Source organism: Carcharhinus amblyrhynchos, chromosome 17, assembly GCF_965287045.1.
Source record: "Carcharhinus amblyrhynchos chromosome 17, sCarAmb.v2.hapA, whole genome shotgun sequence".
NCBI lineage: Eukaryota > Metazoa > Chordata > Chondrichthyes > Carcharhiniformes > Carcharhinidae > Carcharhinus > Carcharhinus amblyrhynchos.
The window spans coordinates 12,323,778-12,346,023 of record NC_137340.1 but is presented as its reverse complement, the minus strand read 5'-3'; the positions used below and the strand labels follow the sequence as shown (position 1 = coordinate 12,346,023).

The following is a 22,246-nucleotide window of genomic DNA, read 5'->3' as shown; positions in this document are numbered from 1 at the left end:
TGGCATGCTTGCTTTCATCAGTCAAAACATTGCATACAGGAGTTGGGATGTCTTGTTGAAGTTGTACAAGACATTGTTAAGGCCATACTTGGAATACTGTGTGCAATTCTGGTCACCCTCTTATGGAAAGGGTATTATTAAACTAGAAAGAGTGCAGAAAAGATTTACTCGGATGCTACCAGGACTTGATGGATTGAGTTATAAGGAGAAGCTGAATTATCTGGGATTTTTTTCCTCTGGAATGTAGAAGGCTGAGGGGTGATCTTATAGAGGTCTATAAAATAATGAGGGGCATAGACAGGGTAGATAGTCAATATCTTTTCCCAAAACTGGGGGAGTCTAAAACTAGAGGTCATAGGTTTAAGGTGAGAGGGGAGAGATACAAAAGTGTCCAGAGGGGCAATTTTTTCACAGAGGGTGGTGAGTGTCTGGAATAATTTGCCAGAAGTAGTAGAGGTGGGTACAATTTTATCTTTTAAAAAGCAATTAGATAGTTATTTGGGTATGATGGGTATAGAGAGATATGGGCCAAATGCGGGCAATTGGGACTAGCTTAGGGGTTTTAAAAAATAAGGGTGGCATGGACAAGTTGGGCCGAAGGGCCTGTTTCCATGCTGTAAACTTCTGACTCTATGACCTAACATCCCCAGTGTGGCTTGGTATCTGGTCCTTTTTATTTGCCATACAACATTTTTTCTACCTTAAGTGTTAAATAAGTGCACACTGATTTAAAAATAACTTGAAACCAACGTACATTTAGGAAATATATATGCATTTGATCAAGTGTGGCATCAAGGAGCCCTGGCAAAAGTGGAATCAATGGGTATCAGAGGGCTGATTCTGGGTGGTCAGTCATCTCAGCTCCAGGACATCTCTGCAGGAGTCCCTCAGGATAGTGTCCTTGGCTCAACCATTTTCAGCTGCTTCATCAATTACTTCCCTCTATCATAAGGTCAGAAGTGGGGATTTCACCAATGACTACACAACGTAATGTTTAGCACTATTCGCGACGACTCAGAGACCGAAGCAGTCCATGTTCAAATGCAACACGATCTAGACAATATACAGGCTTAGGCTAACAAGTGGCAACTAACTATTACACCACACAAGGGCCAGGCAATGACCATCACCAATAAGAGACACTCCAACCATCACTGAACCCCCCCACTGTCAACATCTTTGGGGTTACCATTGACCAGAAACTCAACTGGATTTGCCACGTGAACACAGAACAGGTCAAAGGCTAGAAATACTGCGGCAAGTAACTTACCTCTTGACTCCCCAAAGCCTGTCCACCATGAACAAGGCACAAGTCAGGAGTGTGATGGCATACGCCCAAAAGCCTGGATGGGTGCAGCTCCACCAACACTCAAGAAGCTTGACACCATCCAAGATAAAGCAGCCCACTTGCTTGGTACCATATCCACTCCCTCCCCCAATAATGCTCAGTAGTAGCAACAGTGTGTACGATCTACAAGCTGCAATGCAGAAATTCATCAAAGGTCCTTACACAACACCTTCCAAACTGACGACCTTTTCCATCTAGAAGGACAAGGATAACATGCATGGGAACACCACCACCTGCAAGTTCCCCTCCAAGCCACTCACCATCCTGACTTGAAAATATATCTCTGTTGCTGGGTCAAAATCTTGGAATTCCCTCACTAACAGCATTTGGGCTTACCCACAGCACATGGACTGCAGCGTTTCAAGAAGGCAGCTCATCACCATCTTCTCAAGAGCAACTAGGGATGGGCTATAACTGCTTGCCAGCCAGCGAAGCCAATGTCGCATGAATGAAAAAAAAACTTTATTGATGCAAAGCCAATCTTAAAAGGTATTTTTAAAATTGTTAATCTCTTTGATGCAAAGCCAATCTTAAAAAATATTTTTAAAATTGTTAATCTCTTTGACAAAGATTGTGTTCTCCTCACCTAATGTGGTTTGGTATCTGATCCTTTTTATTTTCCCTCTGTGAAAGCCCATATTCTCTGCCTTAGATGTGTTATGTATGTGCACACTGATAATAAAGTACCTCTTGAAACCAATAAAATGTAGGAAATTTTTTAAAAAGCTTTGTGGTTATTGATGCAAACTTTTTTTATTAACAAAGAAATGGGAAGGGAATATGCAGAAACTGACAAGATACAGATTTGCCATGTGATATGAAATTCAAACTTGAATTATTGGTGGAGTAACATTTAACTGAAAATAAATTTTAAAAACCATTAAAGCTATAAAATGTTTAATCACTTATATTGTTCAGAATTTAAACAGTTTTAGTAACTAATTCCTTGTGATTCCAATTGCCTGGAAGTATGATTTCCTGGTGTCTGAGCAAATAAATATGCAGTAAAATATTTTACTGAAATTGCAGAGCAATACTGACCATTATAAAGATAGCAATTTTGTGGAGTCTACCTGAATAATTGGTACAGACTTTTCAAATTTTTATTCCTTATTCAAAGTTACAAAGTCAATGCAGAGTGGATGGGGCAAGTCCTTAATCCATCTCCTTGCTTGGTTCAAAAAACAATTCAAATTCCATGAATCTAATTCATGGTCTCCACAAGAGAGACATAGAAGATCCAAGCTGACAAGAACGAGCATTGCACCTCATCTTGGATTTGATCCGATCCTTGATGTTAGCAAAAAGCCTGTGAAGCGATCACAGACACAGACTTCTTGTATTGTGATATTCAAAATTCAGGCTGTCACTCAGGACCTGCAGACAGCACCACATTCAATTCTTCGTGCTTGTATTGATAAACCATGTTTTTGTTTCACTTTCAATTTTTCATAATGATTAATAAACTTTTCCGAAAGGGTCAAAAAAGTTACATCATTAGAAATTACTCCTGGAGTTTGAGGCAGTTGAAAGCTTAATTTATTTGCATGAAATTAATCTCTTATGGCTTTAATGTCTCAACTAAAATAACTAGACAGAGGAATACCTGGCTTCATGTAATTTATGATTTTAAGAACAGAATGCTTGAAATGCAAGCAGTTGAATATATAAAAGGTAAAAACAGCTTAATTCCTTCATCAAAATTCAGTTTCAGGGATTTGTTGCAAAGATACCGATGGATCCCTATCTCTCTTTATAGCAGCTAAAAGCACTTATTTTTTAAAAAGTTAAATCTACATGCCCTTAGTTACTTTCTTCATTTGTGTCTAATCTGGAATGGGATCCAAAATAGAGGGAAATGTGATAATGAGTATTTTTTCTTGTGAATATAAGGTGCACTGTTGTATAAGCATTACATTTGCAGATTAGCATTGATGAACTTGATGTTAAATCATAATGACAAAAACTGGATGCTGAAATTTGTATTGAAATTCCAATTAATTTAATTTTCACATTTGAAATACCTGTAAGCCTTCTCAGAGAGATTATAATTGGTTTGAAAGACTCCAAAATGCCAATAAATTTACTAAATTAAATCCTTAAAATCAACATTTTTTATGAGGGCAGTTTTCAGAACCCCATAGAAATAAATCCTCCACCTACTATTCATTGCCACCACAGCTACAAATTGTACTTTTTACACTTCTCTTTCTCCCCATAACAAAAAGATTGAATATTGGCTGAATTAGAATAAACATTTCAATGTGCTCTCCAGCTATCTGTCAAGTGTCGTAGGGTCGACACTTGGGGCTATTCTTGAGTTCTCAATTTTAATAGGTTTGTGTTGGTTATTTTTGGAAGCTGCTGGGCAGATTTTGCTCGCTTTCTAGAAAGCTGTGTATATTTGTACGTCTAGCATTTGAGGCAACTTTACAGTACAGTAATCTCCTCCAAAGGTCCCTAACAATTGTCATCTGCGATGTATATATACTGCCTAACTTTGCCGTGAAACGAGGCTTCAGCTTGACCAGGGCGGCAAAGCTAAGGTAGAGTATAAAGATGAAAATGCTTACAAGGATGTAGCCACAGGACCAGCAATGTAACAACCAGGACTGGTATTCCTAGAACTGGCTCCAGATGTCTTCCAGGAAGTGCCATAGCCTAAAAGGCAACCCATTTCTGCCAATTTATCTACCTTGCCCTATATCAATGAAGGGCAACCTGTGGCCCAAGGGTTACATGTGGCTCGTTATGGTTCTGAATGCAGCTCAGGAGGTGTTTTGTTGACGGTTGTCACATTCCAATGAATTCCGTCTGTGCAATTTTTTTCTTACTAGCATGACTGAAGGGAAATACATGTAAAACAAGGGCAAGTGAAGTGAGGAGGATGCTGATTGTATACAACATTTACTGTGAGAGCCATGTGCTCCCTCTGTGTCCAAAGTGTAAATGTTTCTTCTATTTTTATGATTTGAAGCTGATAGTTCTATTGATCTGTGATTAATACGTTTCTATCACTTATAATGAAATATTTGGTGTGTATTAAATATATTTAATCTTATTCATGAGGTCATGGCTAGTGAATAAGCCTGATTTCAATATTGTGTCATACTGAGATGAAAGAGGGTCACTCATGTGGCCCATTCACTTGCCTAGGTTACCCATCGCTGCCCTATACCTTCATTCTCAGTTCCGAAGTTCATAATATGTAGGAACAGAATTAGGCCATTTGCCCCATTAAGTCTGCTCCACCATTCGATCATGGCTGATATGCTCCTCATCCCCATTTTTCTGCCTTCTCCCCATAACCTTTCAACCCATTACCAATTAAAAATCTGTTAACCCCTCCTTAAATTGACTCACTGTCCCATTATCCACTGCACTTTGGGGTAGTGAATTCCACAGATTCACAGCCCTCTGGGAGAAGTAGTTTCTTCTCAACCCTGTTTTAAATTTGCTAACCCTTATCCTAAGACTATGACCTCTCATCCAAGATTGCCCCACCAGTGGAAGCATCCATTCTTCAAGGACATTGTCACGTGTTAGAATTTGTTTCACCAATTTTCCTCCAAAGAACTTTGAAAATTAGTTCCATTTCAGTGGGCCATTATAAAGTGGGCTTACTCATCTTTAAGCTTCCCTTACAATATAATGCTGCACCCACTGAGATAAAGAGACATGAGGTAATAATTCATTAGATTGTCTCAGTGTCCCTTCAGCTATTTATACGGGATTGGAAGCATGAAGCCCTACAATGGGATGTCAATTGAAAATCTACTCAGGGTTGTGGGTGGCACTATGGGGACATAGGGAGAAAACAAAGAGGAACAGGTAGTTAATTTCAGTTAGGATGATTGGTTGGAAGCCAAGAAATGTGTAGGCAGTTTATAGAAAGCCTTGGCTGATTTCAATGTTAGACTGATTAAAAGCAAGCATTAATCAGTCCTCTAATTCATGGCAGTGGGCAGCATAATGTGGTTTATAATTTTTTAAATTCACAATATGGATTTGAAGTGAAGGAAAACAAGTTCATTCAGTTGTGTGCCAACTAAAGCAGCCTGATGATGAATATTTGGCCCCATCTCAGTCAAGTGTTATCAGAGCACCCCTCCAACACAGAATCAGAGAAGGGCATTTGAGGTCATATCCACAGGACACCACATCTAGCTTGCATCAAAAGAAAGACCTGTTGCTACTTCCCTCATTTGCATGCCTGTATAATTAGATATTGAGCAGGACGGGTAAACTCCTGAACATAAGAGACATGGAGTCTGTTTACGGAAGTGACCAACCCTACTGAATCCCAGATAATAACAAAGGCAAATTCAAAACTTATACCAATAAGCAATTGCTGTTACTGGTAGACTCTTGTTACACTGCAATCATATAAATACTCAGCGCAATGTTCAAAAATATGTGCAGGGTATTTATTTTCTCTAGGATGTAGTGTGAATCTTGGCTGCTTGAGTTGGCACGCTACTGTACTTGGTGCTTGTGCTTTGTCTCTGCTGTACGACACCTTCGAAGTGATTCTCTTGTGTGAAGAATAAGTTTGCTGGATGGTTAACAACCTGTTGGTGTTCTGGTGGTCTTAGACCTCCTTGGAATGTCCGTCAAGGTCAGTTGGCTCTGCCTTCAGCCACTTTTTTTCTCACTACTTTATCAGTGAGTTCTTGGGGAGGGTGAGCCATTAATGCCATACATTTTATGCCTCTTCATCCTGAATCCTTGAACGGCCTAGTTAGTGAAACTAGATTTTTTTCATTTTAGAACATACTATTCTACAACAACAATCACTTGTATTCATATAGTGCCTTTGGTGTAAAAACAATTTTACACTTCTTTGGTTTTGCCTGCACCAGTCCCAATGTTCATCTTTCTATACTTGTAGCTCACAGCTGAATAAGAGGATTATTTCTTTCAAATGGCTGACTCAGCCACATTTTAGCCTACAGATTGAAAACATTGAGTAAAGTTGCATGTTTCGTGCCTTCCAATTACTAAGCTATAATTAACTCCCTAATAATAGATCAGAAGAGGTACACAAAGAGTGGCTTGGTCATGCAGAACTTGAGAATTGCTGAAAAAAAAGAGACATGCTGTTAAAGATTTTCATCCTGCACTCATCAAGATAGATTCTCAAGAATACCAAATCTCAAAGGGGACAGCAATTTATAGTACACGGAAAGTGGGTGCTGATTGATTGATAAATGGACTCTGAGTGGTAGAGGTGTTTCCATGAAGAATGCATCAGGGAACAGTTAACTGCCAAGCTTTTTAAATTCAAACCAGGCACGTTGACTGATTGGACAAGTCATTGCCATGGGTATAAACCAAGAAATGGCTGTCTTCCAAGCTTTTGTTTAACTGGAAAAGGATCAATGCACCGAGATGTGCTGTTTGTTCTCAAAGGACATTGCCCAGTGTGTGAATAGCTTCTAGCTACTTTGGGTCCCTTAAGTTACAGCCTCTGGCAACAGGCTACGAACCTTTTCCAGAAAAAATGAGCTATCTTATAGACCAACAGTCTCTAGTAGCTGGAAGATAATCAAGCTTGACAGACACTGAGAAATTCTTTCCTCAGTGGGGAATTTAAAATAAAGCAGCACAGTGTTAGGATAAGGGGCAGATCATTTAGGGCATTTAGGAGACATTTCTTCACTTAAAGGATTGTGAATCTTTAAAATCCTCTACCCAAAAGGGTTGTGGATGATCCACTGTTGAATAGATTAAAGGCCAAGAGATAGGAAGGAAGGTAGATAGATAGAAAGATAATCTAGACATATGTTCTCAGTGAATCGGGGAATATGGGGGATGGGCAGGAACATCAAGGATCAGCCATGATTGTACTGAATGGCACAGCTGGCTCAAGGGACTGGATGGTCTACTCCAGACCCCAGTTCTTAAGTTCTAGATTGATATGGTCTCGTCAGAAATTCAGAACCATCAAATCTTGCCTTTCCATTTCTCCCTCCCTGCACAGACTTCTGAGCTCCCAACAGTAGAGGTGCTATAATCTGAATAGTCACAAGTACATTTGAAATGGATTTAATTAGCCTGAAGATGTAAATGTATTTGAATTGTATATAGTCTTCCTTACATAATTCTTGAATTTGAAATTGATCTGAGTATATATCATGACTAAATTATTGGGACGAGTAATAATGTTAGTATCGCTAGGTAGTTTTGGTTGACATTCACTTTCCAAGTGTGCATTGCATCTTGTGATGTTGCTGTAAATGTTTTTGATACTATGATGTACAGAGTTAGCTCTTAGTACCCATTGTTATACTGGTTAATATTTAGTTCATTAATATGATGTTGAAAAGAAAATCTGCAATACTTGTTAAGTAATTACATTTATGGAATTATTTGAAATAGTCAATAATTAAAGTGTAATCTGATGACAATATGTTTCTGAAAGTTATTTTGAGTACCTTTATGACAAATGTCTGCAGAATGTACATTATTTCTACTGTAGGAAATGAATCCACCTACACCCATACTCTGCAACCTCATCTTTTAATTTGATGTGACCCATTTGTTGTATTTTCCACCCTCTTGCTCTCAGATATCTATCACATTTTCTGTGCCACAATAAAAAGTTGTGAAACTCCACAGACACAAGCAAAAGCTCTGTGCAAATGCGAAGTCAACAAGGAACAGACATCATCCCTCAATCAAACTATCAAAGATTTGAGATAACTGATTTTGTATTCTGAAACTAAGCAATAATTTTGTGTGAATTAGTTAAATTTAATGGGCTGGATTTAGTCCTGTCATTAATACACTTGCCCGCAAGCCCAGAAGTTACCAAGGATCTGGCACAGGTCCATGGCCATTGGCTGAATCCGATTATGTGACAGCAAGCTCATGAACGTGAGTGATGTGGGCTTGCTGCTGGATAATACGGCAGGGGTCAGCTCTAACATTGGGAAGCTTGCATCACCTGATACAGTACAGGATCTGGCGTTATGTTTAAAGGACAGCCAGCCCTGTATTAGAGTTAGAAATCATCTTGCAGGCATTTTAAACAACGGTTCTGCAGCTAAATTTCTGGCATCTGAAATGTTTGTTGCTCCAGCAGAAATAGACATTCTGAAATCCAGGGAGAAGATTCCCCCACCATAGACAAAATCATTCGGTGGCATCAATGGGTTCAACTGGAGCCTGAGATCTTTCAGTCCAGCCAGCGCATTCCCTCCAGTGCCTAAGGATCAATAAAGGTAGTGTGGATGCTTTCTATGCTGCCACAATCTCTTTCCTTGCAGGCACCCTTCTGTGTAGCCACCCTGAGGGACTCAGGGTGTGTGATGCCACTTTAAGGGATGGCCCCTCTGCAACCCAATTCTGCACTGCCCCTTTAAATTTTGGGCCCAGTACTTTTGAGTTCTGAATTTCCTGCTGAAAGTCTGCCTTTTAGACTATCAGCTCAGCAATTTGTTCCATAAAGAAAACATCTCTAAGATCAATCCTGTCTCCTGGAAGTCTAAACGATTCTCACATTGAATTGATGAAGTGATATATGAATCATTACTTTCACTGGGCAGGTTACCGAAGGCATGGGAGACACTTTGCTTGTTTCACTAAATTGGGGCGACAGCATTAAATCATGTAGGATTGCGTTTAAATTAAACGCAAGAATGCAATTAAGCACATCAGGGTGTGTGTTCCCTGAATTGTTACCTTCCAGCTGCTGACTTAATTGCTTACAGTTTTCCTGCTGCTATAAATCTGTCCCATGGTCTCCCACACAACTCTCCATGCCAACCTACCATCTTGCTCGCTCCAGCAAGCTCCACATAATCCAGCTCAATGTGTGGCTCGGTTGTTCAGTGGTCTGAATAGAAAGTCAGCTTTCCTAATGGCAACATCTCAAAAATAAAATATTGTACAGCCGTTCAATCTCAACCCATGCTGTGGAAATTGTTTCAGTAAAAGAAGGCCACTAACTACATAATTAAGTAGATTAAGTGATGTTTTTGAGAGATGCATTGAAGCAATTGCTGTCAGCTTGAAAAGGAAGATCAGTGAAATAGCTATGCATTACATTCCTTACGTCATTTTTCAGAGCATTATGATGTCTTAATGAAGTTTATGTCATCTCATTAAAAAAATGTTTAATTCTGAGGAAATAGTTCTTTAGATTGTGCCAAGTAGATAAAATATAATTAGTGGTTTTTAAATTGTTAATTTCTTAAATTCCACATGGTGACATTCAGTTTTAATTTAGATTTGTTAAAGATATATAAGAAGAAATGTCTTTTGTTTTTTACAGAAGTTCTTCTTACTCTTTCCAAAGGTATTGACACTTACTGGTCCAGATATTCTGATGGTAATTCACTGCAATTATTTCACTGAAACTGATAATAACTTTGAGAGTTTGAATTCAAACAGAATATTGTAGACATCCATAATTTGCTGTCAGTGAGTCCAAAGGTGTGCTGTAGAGATCAATTCTCATGAGCTGCTCCCTCCCTTGCGATCAGGAATTGCTGAGAACTTCCAATCTTAATACTGTTGGCCTTGCTGTATAAAACCCTGAAGAAAGTCGCACCTTGTTGAATGAAGTGTTTTTGTTTTACTAACCTCATGATCATTACTGAACACTCCTACTGGCCCTTAAAAGCTAATTTTATATTTGTGGCATGGTTCTTTCTCCAGAATGGTCAACATGTTCATGCATTTTTAAAAACATTGTTAAAATTTATTTCAGCCTCTATTTCAATACATTATTTCAGTTTCTGAAAATTTAAATTAAGAACAAAGATTATTAAGTGCTTTTAACTTCCTGGTTTGATGTGTATGATTACCTCAATGTGATTGGCTGCCTGCTTGCTTGACTGCATGCTGTTTTTTGCCAAGACATCCCCTTGATTTGGTGCCAGATTTAAACTGACTGCGGGAAAGAGGTAATTCTGACCACAAATATTACAAGATCTTTATGGATAGTGTTTCTCCAAAGTCAGCGGTGAGCACCCTTGCTTTGCAGCTAACTGTAAAATCTGGGTCAAGATGGTTGGTCGAATGGGACCCCTTGTTGTCATATCTGCCAAGCAGCCAATTGTTTTTTTTTGCCTTTTAGGGAAACAGCCAATTCTTGGGAGTGGGTAGAGAGCAAAGGTTGAGCTTAACTTCAGATAATGTCTCCTGCCTTGGTTCCAACCAGCATTCTAGATACTGAGATTAAGTTCATTCGTATGAATCAGACCTGATGTCTGTGATCTTCTGAAGCACCTCTAACCCTCCATTGTGGTTACAGTTAGGATCTGGAATGCACTGCCTGAAAGTGTGGTGGAGGCAGGTTTCATCAAGGTTTAATCAAAAGGGAATTCAACTGTTATTTGAAACAGGAAGAATATGTACACTGTTCATAAAATCCCCACAATGCAGAAGGAGGCCATTCAGCCCATTGAGTCTGCACCAAATCTTATCTGGGCTTACCCCGTAACTTTATGTATTTACCCTTCTCATCTATATATCTTTGGGCACTAAGGGGCAATTTAGCATGACCAACCTAACCTGCACATCTTTGGGTTACAGGGAATATGCAGAGGAATGGCATTGCCCATCATAACTGGTGCAGACACAATGGGCGAAATGGTCTCTTTCTGCGCTCTAACGATTCTGTGAGTCGTGAGCCACTCCAGAAGATGCATTCATAATATGTCCAAACTAGTATCAGCCCATAAACTCTTCCAATGTGCCTGTCAGCAAGTGGGAAGAGTTTCTCTTGGTCAGCCATCCTGCAGAAGGCAATGGCAAACCACTGCAGTACTTAGCCAAGCATAATCATGAAGCAATCCAATAGAAGTCCATGGTCGCCAACGTCCTCTTCAGCTGGAGCAGGAAGATTGCAGCTGAGGGGAAGTTAATTGCGTGGAACTGCGGTAAGGGTTCCCTGTTTCCCGCTGACCTGTGTGGGGGACGGACAGGAAGCGGAAGTGGTGGGGTCGGAGCTGACTGAGCGCTCAAGGGCCGGGTGAGTTGCTGTGTGTTCGGGAAAGAGCGGGTGGTCTGAGTGTGCTTCCTTCGTGGGCGTGGGCGGGTTAGGTGCGGGAGCCAGGGGCTGGTGGCGGGCAGCTTGATCGAAGGGGGACATTTATGCGGCTTCTGCTCGTTGCCTTTCCCGGACTCCGCGTGGAAAGGGCTGGGGCACTGGCACCCTGCTAGGCCTTGTCTGGCTTGGGCCTCTGAGGGTCATTGAAGGAATCTGACCCACCTGAGAGTTTAACCTTGAGGAATAGGTGATGTGGCCGTGGAGTTGGCTTTAATTAAAATTATTCCTTAATGTTACTCTGTTCATCCAGGGGTGGGGAGGGTGGAAACGCATGTATAGGAAGTAAGCCGGCCAAACCCGGGAGAGCGTTTAGAGGAAACGGGTTTTCAGCGGGAAACAATCCCGAAAAGTTTTAACTCCAGCTGTTCACAGTTTAAACCCTTTGCGGGTTGAGGAGAGACACAAGATTCAAGCCTCCGCAAAACCAACTGTCTCAAAATTACATGTGATCAAGCGAAACTCCAGTGTATGTAGATAGGTTTCGTTTCATCAAGTGTAAGGTTTCGTTTCATCAATCGTCAGGTTCATAATGAAGTGTACCAATGATAATTTCACCGTCACATAGCATGTTAGAATGCCTGAAAGTTAATTTGTTGAATTTGCCCAAAGCCTAACACAATCCGTTCCCAATAATATTGGGTATTGCACTTCAAAGTTTTTAAGATTGTAATGACCAATTTAGTACTTTGTAGGCTGTTCCTACTGCTATTAGACATTGACTAACTTGGTGTTCAGCATAAAAGCAGAAATTTCATTTGTTTTAGTTTTTGTACTAATAGTTTTTGTACTAATGATTTGGAAAGCACACGGGGTAATCATGCCTTAATATCTAGGAGACCCTCAATAGAGAGTCAATGTGAAAACATCCTTTAGCTGCACATTTGTTTGCAAGAAGTGGCCTGTGTAATAGTAGCACCTGAACAAACTGAACAGGGAAACGGAGTAAAAATAATCATACCATCTAATGGCTTGGGTGAACATCTTTTGAGAAGTTGGTCCCATTTAGTTGCAAAAGCAAAGTAGGATAGCATTGTTGATTCTTGTATGACTTATTAAAATTCAGCAGCAATGTTTCAAGCATGGTTGCAAGTTGTGATCCATTCAAGTTTGACAAATATTTTTAAAGTGAAAAGTTAAGTTTTTAAAGGTTTCCACTTGAGAAAGTGAAACTTTCTTTCGTGAAGCTCTGCATTATCATAGTAGTGTGGAACAGGAAAACAAAAGTTTCAACCAGGCCAATTTCAAGAGTGTCGTACCATGATACCAGCAATACATCTGTCCCATCAGAGGCTTAAACATTCTGGACCGTTGCCACATAAACAGCAAGCATGCCTACAGCTCTATTACCCAACCATACTTTGGGAAATCAGACCACAATGCTGGATTATAAGCAAAAACTGAAGCCGGGGAATCTAATAAAGTAAGTTGTGCGGTGTTGGTCTGAGGAATTGCATGATCTCCTGAATGAGGATGCCTCTACAGTAACAGACTTCATTTGTAAGCGTGTAGAAGACTGTGTGCGGAAGCACATCCGTGTCTTTCCCAATCAGGAGCCATGAACGTACACTGATACCCACTGCTTGCTGAAGTACAGGTCTGAAGTGTTCAGGTCGGGTGATCCTGACCTACACAAGAAACCTAGGTACGATCTATGGAGAACCATCAAAGATGCCAAGAGACAGCACCTGACCCAAACGTAGGCTAGTCGCGCAGACTCCCACCAATTTATGGACAGGTCTGCAGGAAGAACAGGCTACAAGATAAAGGCATGCAAAAACGATGGCAACAATGCACCCTGCCCTGATGAGCTCAATGCAACCTATGCCTGTTTTGAGCAAGAAATCAGTGAGAAGACACCTTCCACCCCGGAAGCCTCAGCCAAACCGATATTTGAGGTCACCATCATGATATCAGATCAGCCTTCTTGAGGGCCAACCTGTGGAAGGCAATTGGCCTTGATGGAGTACCCAGATGAGGACTCAGATCCTGCACAGACCAGTTGGTGGGAGTATTCGCAGACATCTTTGACCCCTTATGCCAATCTGAGATCCTACCTGCTTCAAGAAGATGACCATCATCCCAGTATCAAAGGAAAGCCAGGCAGTGTGCCTCAATGACTATCGCCTTGTGGCTTTGACATCCATTATGAAGTGCTTCACAAGCTTAGCTGTGGCACACATCAACTCCAGCCTCCCAGATTGCCTGGATCGCCCATCATCACAACAGGTCCACAGCAGATGCCATTTCCTTGGCCCTATCCTGGAATACCTGAAAAACAGACATTTACGTCAGACTCCTGCTTATCGAAATACAGCTTAACCTTCAACAACATTATTCCATGGCCTTGGGCTCGGCTCCTCCCTCTGTGACTGGATCCTAGACTTCCCAACCCACAGATCACAATCAGTAAGGATAGACAATGACAACTTCTCAACAATTATGTTCAACACCAGTGCCCCACAAGGCTGTGCCCTCAGCCCCTTACTAAACTCCATGTACACCGCTCTAGCTTGAAAGTTTGCCAACAACCCCACTAGTGGATCTGATCTCGAGCAGTGATGAGACAGAGTACAGGAGAGAGAGAGAGAATCTGGTGAACTGGTGCAACGCCAGTAATCTGTTCCTCTGTCAGTAAAATGAAGGAGATAGTCATCAACTTTAGGAAGAGTTAATGGAGGACATGTCCCTGTCTACATCAAGGGGGATAAAGTAGAAATGGTTGAAAGCTTTCAGATTTCTAGCAGTCCAGATCACCAACCTATCCTGGTCCCTCCATGCTGATGCTATGGTTAAGAAAGCCCACCAACGCCCCTACTCAGGAAACATGGCATGTCTGCTCTGACTCATCTGTATCTGTATCTGTAAAAGTTAATATCACGGCTTGGTGTGGCTCCTGCTCTGACCAAGACTGCAAGAAACTACAAAAGTTCGTGAACGTAGTCCAGTCCGTCACACAAACCAGCCCTCTGTCCATTGACTCCATCGACACTTCCTGCTGCCTCAGAAATGCAGCCAGCGTATTCAAGGACTCCACGCATCCCAAACACATTCTCTTTCACCTTCTTCCATCAGGGAAAGATGCACAAGTCTTGATCATTTACCAACCAATTCAAGAACAGCTTCTCCACTGATGTCATCTTTTGAATGGACCTACCTTGTATTAAGTTGATTTTTCTCCACACCCTAGCTATGGCTCTAAAGCTACATTAGAACATAGAACATTACAGCGCAGAACAGGCCCTTCGGCCCACGATGTTGCGCCGACCAGTTACAAAAACAATGACCCACTAGCCTATACCAATCCCTTTTCGTCCATAAACCTATCCAGAGATCTCTTAAACGCCCCCAAACTAGACGCATCTACAACTGCAGCAGGCAGGGCATTCCAATCCCTCACCACCCGCTGGGTAAAGAACCTACCCCTGACATCCGTCCTGTAGCTACCCCCCCTTAATTTAAAGTCATGCCCCCTCGTGCTAGCTTTCTCCATCCGAGGAAAAAGGCTATCACTATCCACCCTATCTAAACCCCTAATCATCTTATATGTTTCAATAAGATCCCCTCTTAGCCGCCTTCTTCCCAACGAAAACAACCCTAGATCCCTCAGTCTCTCCTCATAGGACCTCCCCACCATACCAGGCAACATCCTAGTAAACCTCCTCTGCACCCTCTCCAACGCCTCCACATCCTTCTTGTAATGCGGGGACCAGAACTGCACACAGTACTCCAAGTGCGGCCGCACTAGAGTAGTGTACAGTTGCAACATTACACTGCGACTCCTAAATTCAATCCCCCTACCAATAAACGCCAAGACACCGTACGCCTTCTTGACAACCTTATCTACTTGATTCCCAACTTTCAGGGATCTATGTACACACACACCTAGATCCCTCTGTTCATCCACACTATTCAAAGTCCTCCCGTTAGCCCTATACTCGACACATCTGTTGCTCCTACCAAAGTGAATTACCTCACACTTCTCCGCATTAAATTCCATCCGCCACCTCTCGGCCCAGCTCTGCAACCTATCTAAGTCTCCCTGCAGACTATGACACCCTTCCTCACAATCTACCACACCTCCAACTTTGGTGTCATCAGCAAATTTACTAATCCACCCAACTATACCCTCATCCAGATCATTAATAAAAATTACAAACAACATTCTGCACACTCTTTTTCCTTCTCTCCTGTGTACTTTATGAATGGTATGCGTTGTCTACATAGTGCACAAGGAACAATATTTTTCTCTGTGTACCAATATACGTGACAAATCGGATCAATGACTGGATAGTTTTCTGTTAGAGTACAGATGGGAGCCAGTTTGAGTATTGAACCCAATTGTAAATTTGGAAGGCAAGTAATATACTATTTAATGCCCCAAAATAAGAATTTATATACAATAGGTTGTAAGATCATTGGGGGGGAAAAATGGCTCACCATGTGCACATGAAACTTCTGATTTACCACAAAAAGGAAAAAAACGCATGTGCAAGTGAGGTTCTGTTTAGAGTTGAGACAAAATGAGTTATGGGTAGCTTATACCAGCTGCAAAATTGAGCCAGTGAAGTTCGTTCAGATCGTATTAATACGATTTCATACATCTTGGTCCTTAAATGAAATTGAACAAATCCTGCATGAAGTACGCCACTGTAAAATAACATGGGAGTCAACAAATTAAAACTTTTTGTTTTGCCTTTAGATCTAGTAGTAAAGATGGTTTTAAAAGAAGTCCCCACAGAATCGTTGACTCGACCTCTGTCACGCAATGAAATAGTTGGTTTAATTTTTCGCCTGACGATATTTGGTGCAGTAACGTACTACACTATCAAGTGGATGGTAGATGCCATCGATCCAACAAGAAAGCAAAAAATGGAAGCACAGAAGCAGGTTGGTGTCCTGTTTTATAATAGTACAACAATGTGATGGTATTTTGCAATATTTTAGCCTTTCCTGAGCATACTTTATGCATAGACACTGGTGTGTATATATCATGGTAAGAAGTCTCGCAATACCAGGTTAAAGGCTAATTGGTTTATTTGGTAGCAAAAGCCACTAGTTTTCGGGCCTCTGACCCTTCAGGTGAGTGGAGAGTTCTGTCATGGCCAGCTGAGAGCGATTTTCACATATCTTCATGAAAGAGAATGGATACTCTTCAGTTAAGACCTCGTACCAGCTGTAAGTTAATGATATTTACAGCCAGTTAATATGTTATATTAGAAATGGTAGAATCATAGAATCCCTATAGTGCAGAAGGAGGCCATTTGGCCCATCATGTCTGCACTGACCACTATTCCAACCGGGCTCAATCCCCTTACCCCCATCTATTTGCCCTGATAGTCCTGATAACACTACGGGACAATTTACCAAGGCCAATCAACCTAACCTGCACATCTCTGGAGTGTGGGAGAAAACCCATGCAGACAAGGGTTTGCAGATTTGGGAGAAAGATTTCAGAAAATTATACTACAGAATATAATAAGCAGAAACTGTCTCAGCAAATCCCATGAGAATGTTGACTTCATTTTAAAATGAGTTACATATTCAAAAAATGTGTGTACCCTCTGCAAGATATTTAATAGTTACTGGTTTATTGTACTCATGGGTCATGATTTTTTTCCTACAGTACTTTTAATATTTCAAATCATTTACAGTTTTCTCTTTGGTAGGTACTGTTGTGGGTAGTATGCTGTGAATAATCTCCATTATGTTTATTTGCCTTATCTGTTGAGCTTATTATTGTCATATCGAACAGTTTCCTGACTGTGGCTCCATTCTAAAAGCAGATTGGCCAGCAACGGACAAACTTAGCAGCTGTTTAGAAGTTCCTGGCTTTGCGGAAACTGGCAATGGCCACACCCCATTCATGGCATTCTTTGTCTTGAATGCAAGAATGGTCGCAAGATGAGATGCCATGTAGAAAAGGATTTATTGGTTCACCGAGCAGTTGACCTCACTGACACTGTGGGGAAAATAGGAAGCATAATTATAGATCTTTTACCTGAGCGTAAAACAGATTCCTCAGTATCGTTTCATCAAGCATAAAAATATTTTTTTACACATTTGTGGGATGTGGATGTTACTGATGAGACCTGCATTTATTTTCCATCCCTGATTGTCCTTCAGAATGTGGTGGTGAGTTGCCTTCTTGAATAGCTGCAGTCTGTTAGGGAGGGAGTTCTCTAGCAACAATGAAGAAATGGCAATTTAATTACAAACCAGCATTGTTGGGGGCAGTTGTGGTCACACGTTTGGTAGACACTGTTGAAAAACCCTTGACAAGTTGCTGTGTTGCACCCTGCAGAAGGTGCATGCTACTGCCACTGTGCACCAGTGGTGGAGGGCATGAATGTTTTTTAAGGCAGTGGATGTGATATTGTTTAAGCAGGTTGTTTTGTCTTGGATGATATCAAATTTCTTGAGTGCTAGAGCTGCACTCATTCACGCAAGTAGCGAGTAATCAATCATGCTCCAGTCTTGTGCCTCATAGATTATTAAAAAGCTATAAGGAGTCAGGAAGTGAGTTACTTGCTTCTAAATGCTGTTATAGCCATCACAGTTACATGGCTGGCCCAGTTCAATTTCTGTTGGATAGAATCCCCCAGGATGTTGGTGGTGCACAATTTGATGATGGTGATGACCTTGAATGTCAAGGACATTCCCCTTGTTGGAGGTGGTAATTTGCTGACACTTGTATCATACACAGTTACTTGCCCCTTATCAGCACAAACCTGAACGTTCAGGCCTGGTTGAGTGGAGACATGGACTGCTTCAGTTTCTGAGGAGTTGTGAATGGTGTTGACATTGTGCATTCATCAGTGAACACCCCCACTTCTGACCCTGGAGGGATGGTCTTTGAAACAGCCGAAGATGGTTGAACCTAGGACACCACCCCGAGGAATTCCTGTAGTACTATCCTGAAACTGAGATGATTAGTCTCCAACTGCCACAAGCATCTTCCTTTGAGCTAGATATGATGGCCACCAATGGAGAGTTTTTCCCTGATTCCCATTTACTCCAATTTTGCTAGGGTTCCATCGTGATATATGCTCACGATGTGTACATCTGCAAATGTTTAGAGTATGTATAGATAGAATTGGAGACTATCTGTCATCAACTGACTTTCTGGAATATGACACAATAAACTAACAAGGTGTTTGTACGTCAGAGGCAATCAGATGATCAGCAGTGGATGGAATGCTACTCTGTCATAGATCATTCAGGTAAGATGTTCAGAGCCTGATTCGGTGGAGGCAAACAATACCATGACATTGTATGAAGCAAAGGAGTCCTTCTAGTGATTGGTTATCTGTCAGCCAAATCCCTGAACCAGTTACACAAGGTCCTTTTGTCTTGTGGAACCTTGCTGTTACTACATTCATGTGAATTTCCAAGGTGACTAAACCTCAAAAAATTTGTCATTGTCCAGAAAGTGTTCTGGAGTGTCCTAGAATAAGCAAACTCTGTCAACACAACTGTTTTGCTTTTAACTCTTGCAAGCAGGGTTCAAATACACTGGGATGGCAGGCAAATTTCACCCTTAAAAACTTTCAAAAAGTCCATGAGAAATCAATGATGTGGATGGCAAATGAGAGACAAGTCACCTCCTCAGTTGGAGGAAACTAATCTGAGCAGCTGCTCATCCGATCACAGGTTCCCTCTCAGCTGCTGTCTCCTGTTCCTCCAGGGACAGTGTCTATGATTGGCGGAGCAGCAAGGATGGGAGAGGCCCTGCTAATGCTATAATGCAAAGCCCAAACCTGGATGAGAAAGAACAGGACAACAGCAAACATCAGCGAGGCCTTACTTAGTGACGCTCATCCAAAGTCAGCAGCCACAGTGCCTGAGTTGAAAATGGGGTCTGGAATTTGGGATGTCAGTGGGCCGAGAAGGAGCAGCAACAGGCAAATGCAGGCTGAGGAACTGGAGAAATGGTCAAGGCTCCACCTTTAATGAACTTGCCTTAATTCGGCCTCTTACTGCAACTGGAGTTGACTTTAATGGATTATCTTTTTCAAAAAGGTGTGGCGAATTGGATAAATGCTCAAAAGCAAAAAGATTTGCAGGATCGAGGGGAAAGAAGGTGGGAGTGGGAACTAATCTCTGAGAGCCAGCATGGGCACAATGGAATGAATGGTGGCCTTGTGATCCATCATGTTCTTTGATTTTTGGACAGCCTACATACCTCTGACTTTCTGCATTTGTGTTTAGACTTTCAAATGTCCACTATAAAATGTATGGCATTGAGGGAGGTTTGTGAGTTAACCACCTGTATAAAGTGGTCTGTGTCAGGTGCTTCTGTGCTAAGGAGTTCCACTCTGTCTCATTAAAGCATTCGTAATTGTGTAAGAAGTAGTATTAGCTTGGGGAGGAAAAAACTCATTGAAATAAATGTCAGTTAAGCTGTTCGCTATCTGGTGGTTAGCTTGTTGCTGCAGATTTAATTTGTCTTGTTGCACAGTGGGATCTTTGGAAGTCAGTTTTATGTTTGTCAGCACTCGCTTTAAACAGAAGCCACAAATTGGAAAATCAAAACCAAAGAGTGGTGGACAGTGCTAGTTGCTAGTAGTTAAGTTTTAAAAGGAGCTGTCGATGTGAGACTCATTACCAAGAAGTTGCCTTGTGCCTGGTAGTTAGAACCATTTCGTTTTGGAAATGGGTATGGGAGACTTACCTTTTATAGATTCCAAATTAGAAGATTCAGTTATATATGAATGCATTCTTTGGTTTTATCTATCTAAAGAGGACTGCTTTTTTCTTTCTGTATTTGTATTGATTTTTAAAAATGTTAGTATGTGTCTGCATCACCCAATAAAGGAATGAATGAAAAAGTTGCCCTGAAAATGAACAAGTAGTCCTTGAGAAATTTTCAAGAGCCCTTTGAAAGAAAACATTATTTTGACTCTTTATAAAAGAAAATGATACTTTAAATGAAAAACCTATTTATATAGCACAAGTTCCGTCCCTCAGCTGTATCTCTGTGTGCCAAATACAATTACTGTTTTTACTTTGAAACACTGTGTTGGCAAAACTCTGCCAAATGCATAATTCCAAAAACAGCAGTGAAACAAATGACAATTAATTGTTTTTATATGGTATTGGCTGAGGCATGTATGTTAGGCAAGACTTTGGGAGAATTCTCACCTCCTCTTCTGCCACTGTATTTATCACAATCATATAAGTAATGCAACATTTAAGCATTAGTTTAACATATCTGTAGAATGAGTTGAATCATGATCTTAAATATAGCATTGGAATGTTGAAGAAAGAACTTGCATCGTATATAGCACCTATCGTATTCAGAAGAAATTTCAGTGCTTTACAACTAATGAAGTACTTCAAAATAAAGTTGCTGTAATGATAGGGCAGCCAATTCGTAAGGTCTCACAGCTAGCTAGATAAATGATCAGAAAATCTGAACTTGTGATATTTTTTGAGAGAGAAATATTGGCCAGGACACTGAGGTACACTCCCTTGTTCTTCGGATCATGTCAAAGAAGATTTGTGTCCACCTGAGGGGCAGGCAGGGCCTTAGTTTCATGTCTCATCAGAAAGTTGATGTCTAACAACAATGCAGAAACCTCCCATGTTGTGCTGTACTGGAGGATCACTGTAGTGTATGTGCCCCAGTCTTGGTAGTGGGGTTTGAACCCACAATATTGGTACAGAACATGGAGTGCTACCAGCTTAACTAAGCCAAAATTTCAGCTCCATGTAAATATAATCACCACTTCCTTATTAGTCAGCTAGTTTGCATCTCTGACTTACTGTGAACAAGTCAACTATCTGTAACCTTATCAGTACTGTTTTATTTAAATTTCTCATTGCTTTATCTCAGAAGTTTTATTAATATTTTACAGCTATTTAGATTTCTCTAGTTCTGTGAATCCCTTAGCATTCATTCTATTTAAAAATGCAGGACTGCAGAATAATGGTTTTAATGTTGTGGCGGCTGTATTTCCATAACAGATTGCTGTTCAATACTCTCCAAATGTTTTAGTTGTGAAGAGGAGCTCTTGCATTCTTTTACTAAAATTCGACTGGAACAGGAATAATAATTCATTATTTTATCCCCTGTTGTTTTTTGGGACTCCATGTACCACACGCATTTCTGTTTAAGGAGTTTGCCACTGGGACTTGCCTTTTCAAGTGCTTGAGCTCTGTTGCATCAAACATTCCTCCTCATAGCCTCCAGTAATGTGACTGTGGAGCTGGCTGACAGAAGCTGGTCATGGATGCCACGGAATATTGATTTTTTTTTTAAAAAAATTGAACAAGTTGGAGTCTCAAAGGTGGAAATTTAAACTAGTTTTGAAGGACCTCTAAATTATGAAGACAGGCTCATGGAACAAAAATATTGGATAAAAGATTAATTGGAGACATTAACTTTTTAAAATGCTGAGGTGGATAACCTTGATGTAGTCTGATTTATTTGGATTGAGTATAAACTGGAAGCCTTTATGTTTGATCAGACTGGTTTTATAGAACAAAGACCGACCCTCCAACCCTGTGCCAATCATGACGCCCTAACTAAATTTAAAAAACAGCTGCCCTTACTCAGTCCATATCCCTCTCTTCCCTCCCTTTTCATGTATCCATCTCGGAGCCTAATTGGGCAAGGGCCAATCACATCTAGATTAGACAGAAACTGGGGAATGTGGATTAGGAGTGGCTTTTTGAGAGCAAATTCACTTCTGGCATGTGAAAGGCTTTTAAAGGCCAGTTGATTGAAGTGCAGGACAGGTATGTTGCTGCAAAAATGAAGATGTATATGACTGGATTTGGGAACTATGGATGACGAGGGAAATTGTAAGCTTAGTCAAAAGGAAAAAGAAAAATTA

General features: G+C 40.8%; 1 protein-coding gene across 2 annotated transcripts in view; it reads left to right on the top strand.

Annotated features, from left to right (window-relative positions):
* Positions 1 to 22,246, top strand: part of atad1b (ATPase family AAA domain containing 1b) — a 62,982-nt gene that overhangs the window by 13,601 nt on the left and 27,135 nt on the right. Inside the window, exons 1-2 of one of the 2 annotated variants that reach the window (XM_080205486.1) lie at positions 11,273 to 11,330; positions 16,108 to 16,295. In XM_080205486.1, the coding sequence (XP_080061612.1) occupies positions 16,122 to 16,295 (174 nt within the window). In that variant the 5' untranslated portion in view covers positions 11,273 to 11,330; positions 16,108 to 16,121. Of the gene's footprint in view, positions 1 to 11,272; positions 11,331 to 16,107; positions 16,296 to 22,246 lie in introns of those variants that run through there. The other variant, XM_080205487.1, reaches the window with a different exon arrangement.